At 44.0% G+C, this 3,796-nt stretch overlaps 1 protein-coding gene across 1 annotated transcript; it reads right to left on the minus strand.

Annotated features, from left to right (window-relative positions):
- Positions 1-2,936: 2,936 nt before the first annotated feature.
- Positions 2,937-3,796, minus strand: LOC147959900 (uncharacterized). The gene is made up of 2 exons (XM_087533011.1): positions 3,068-3,796; positions 2,937-2,969 (listed from the first exon to the last, which is right to left on the minus strand). Exons 1-2 carry the CDS (start codon positions 3,794-3,796, stop codon positions 2,937-2,939), a joined length of 762 nt encoding a protein of 253 aa, XP_087389137.1.

Genomic DNA, 3,796 nt, shown 5'->3' on the forward strand with positions numbered 1-3,796 from the left:
AGTCAAGGGTAGACTTACAATTACAACAACTACGAGCCCATTTGTGAGTCGTGGGTGGACTTACAAGCAGGTACCTATGGAACTACAGGCCTAGTTGCGAGTGAAGGGTCAGCTTACAACTTAGATGAAACAAAACTATGGGCCTAGTTGCAAGTCAAAGGTGGACTTGCAACTATAATAAAAAAAACACAAGCTTCAATTGCAAGTTGATCATGGGCTTGCAATCCAGACAACTACGAGCCCAATTGGTGAGTCGAAGATGTACTTGCAACTAGGACAATTACAAAACTACGAGCCCAATTGGGAGTCAAGGGTCGACTTGCAATTGGGATGAAAAAATTGCGGGCCCAACTGGGAGTCAAGGGTGAACCTACAACTAGGATGAAAACAAAACATAGGTCGACTTACGAGTCAAGGGTGGGCTTGCATTTGGATGAAACAAATTATGGGTCTAGTTATGATTTGATGATGGACTTGCAACTGGAACAAAACCACAAAACTACGACACAAGTCACAAGTCAAGGGTGTACTTGAAACTGGGACAACTACACAAACCTATGATACGAGTTGCAAGTTGGGGCTAGACTTGCAACTGGTGTACAACAAAGCAATGCGCCCAGTTGCGAGTCGAAGGTGGACATGCAAGTGGAGACAAAAAATGTCGAGCCTAGTTGCGAATAAGGATGCTCTTGCAACTATGACAAAAAAGGTATCAAGGACCCAGTTGCATGTCAATGATGGACTTGCAAATGGGACGAAAGAAAAGTTCAGACCTAGTTGCGAGTCGTTGGTTCACTCGCAACCGTAGAAAAAAAAGAAGATCAAGTTCCCAATTGTGAGTCGGTAGTTATATTGCAACTTGGATAAAAAGATGACAGACCCAGCTGCGAGTTGATGGTTGGCTTGCAATTGGGACAAAAAAGTTGGCCCCTACTTGTGAGTCGATTGTAGACTTGCAACCGAGGCAGAAAAAATCTTGCCTAGTGGCAAGTTGAGTGTGCACTTGAAACTAATAAAAAAATGTTGGTTCTGGTTGTGATACAGAAGAAAGTTGCAATTTGAAGTTCAGACTTGCAATTGGAGGAATAGAATGGTTGGGTCCATTTGCATGTTAATGGTGGACTTGCAATTAAGGCCAAAAAAGGTTGATCTAGTTGCAAATTGACGATAGAGTTACCACTAGGGAAAACAAAGGGTCACACAAAAATGTGTCGCTCTAAAGAAAGACAAAGGGAAAAATGAAGAGAGAACGAATGGGGAACAAGGAGGAATGGAGCAGCCACAAAATGAAGCTGATAAAAAGGCAGTGAACAAAGCACCATGTCTCTTTCGCTTCTACAAAACAGACTAATGACAAATGATTAAAAAAGCCCATAAAATGGTCAGAAAAAAATAGAGACCAGACAAAAGATGGACCTAAAAAATGGGTCGACAAATAGGACATCACGACGATGCAAGACGCGCCACCATGGGACACACGACAAAAACAAAGCGGATTAAAAAATTGGACAAAAGTTTACAAAAAAATAGATCGGACATGCCACGACTTAGATGAGACATTGTTAAACTTTTCAATTATTTTAAAAAATGTTCATGGAGTTTTTAATGAAAAATTGAAAAACTTTTTGCAAATTTATAAATTTTGAATTTTAATAAGTGTTCGCACACTTCAAAAGTGTTCATGTACTAAAAATATCATGAATTGGAAATATGAAAAGGAAAGAAATTGAATTTGAAAATTTCATGATATTTAAAATGAAACAAAAACAAAAAACATGATATTTTCATTTTTGTTTTTACAAAAAATAAAGTAGTATTAAAAAATAAAACCATTGGTTCAGTGATAATTCACACATCTTCTGCATTTCTCCATGGTGCATTGACTAAAAATTTAAAAATATACACAATCAACTTTCTCATCTACTCCCTCCATTCCGATTTACTCGTTGTGGTTTTAGTTCAAATTTAAACTAAAACCACGACGAGTAAATCAGAACGGAGGGAGTACATGACAATTAGCAAATCCATGAAAGAAAATCGGCAGCAGAAAAAACACGCACACAAAATCTGGTGAACGTACAAAAGCCCTAGCACAAAAAACAATAGGGCAAACAATGAGCATCTGCGCAAAAAGATCAGGTCATGCAAACCATGCTAAGAACACGAATCTTAGTGATTGCTCATGATGAGTGGACGTACAACTGGTAACAGATTTTGCAAAAAACATTGTATTCATTTTTAACCTTGACCTTGTAACATATGGCGCATGATTAGAAAAAAATAAAAAAATAACAATGAATCCCACCGGCTGACTACCATGGCAACCCGTCCGTGCACTACCACTCTCTCCGGCTAACACAATTGTCCTTTTTATTTTAACTTTTTTTAGACAACCCCACGAAGTTTTTATTAATCCGTCACAATGTTTACAAGGAGTCACAATGTTTACAGAGAGAAAAGTAAGGTATCCATGCAGTCTTAACCAAATATAGCGGCCACCCTGGAAAGATAAAGCATAGCAACCAAAAGAAAAGGCCTGATAAAAAACAAGTCAAAAGCCCATGAGAAGGAACAAACACCCGCACAAAATAGGCCCGAGTAACTTGCGTGAGAAACATACAGAATGCTAGCGATGTCAAGGCGGCGCCAACCAGCGCCAGGAACAACATCACGTTGCACGAGTTTTAAAGACAAACAAGATCCAATGGTTCTGAACTTAGATGTTTTTTGAAAGACCCAGCATTTCACTGGCTTTTTATTGATTTAGCAGAGGAGAGTTGCAAGAATTTGGTCAAGTGACCAGGAAGAAAACAGAGGAGGAAACAGATCCTCCCCTTGTACATCTATGGAACTATCTCACGACCAAATCCCCAAACGGGGTCTCGAGACATGCCGCTCCGGCCAAACGCCATTGCTCCAAATCGCTCCTAGTCTCGCTATTTACATCTGAAACTCGCGGCGTGGCGCCTCTGAAAGTGCATGCGTTGCGTTTAAGCCAAATTCGCCAGAGAGTCGTTCCCATCAGGGATTGCACCCCTCGCCGAGCGGCCGGAGGAGACCGAAGCACCAGGGAGGTGAAGATCTCAGTGGTAGATCTCCCGTTCGTCCCCACGTCTGGCCTTAGAGCCTCGCAACTTCTCCAGGACACCGCCTGCGTCCAAACCCTCCGCGCGAACGGGCATTCCCAGAATAAGTACGCCGATGATTCTAGGCTTCTGGAGCACAGGGCGCAGAAGTATCCGTTCTCCCATCCTCGACGTTGAAGCCGGTCGTTGCACCACATCTTATTATGGTGGAGAAGCCAGCAGAACATCTTGACTTGCCTCGGCGCCCACGTCTTCCAGATCAGTGGCTTGAAAGAGGTCGTGGGGCAGTCGGAGAACTGGATGGCGTAGGCGGAGCTGGCGGAGTATTCAGAGCTACCGCCACCCCCCGTCCAAGCGATCTCGTCGATGATGTCCGGCTGCAGCGTGATTTCTGCCTCTCTAATTGCCCTAGCCAGATGGATGCACTGCAGCATGATTGTGTCGTTGATTTCGCCGAGCTGAAGGTCGAGTATCCATCTATCCTCCAGAAGCGCGTCGGCAACACTCCGGTTCTTGCGGATGGAGCGCCTGAATATGTCCGGGAATTGGAGCTTGAGCGGGCGACCGCCGAGCCAATTAGAGTGCCAGAAGGTGGCATGTCGCCTGCTGCGCACGGCCACGGTAGTTGCCGATGCGAAGAGCGCCCGATCCTTGTCGTCGCACGGCGACCCCAGCCCCGCCCAAGGCCGGTCTGGGTGTGTCCATGCCAT

The sequence above is a fragment of the Triticum urartu genome, chromosome 7A, assembly GCF_056163025.1.
Source record: "Triticum urartu cultivar PI428250 chromosome 7A, HENAU_Tu73, whole genome shotgun sequence".
In the NCBI taxonomy this organism is placed as follows: domain Eukaryota; kingdom Viridiplantae; phylum Streptophyta; class Magnoliopsida; order Poales; family Poaceae; genus Triticum; species Triticum urartu.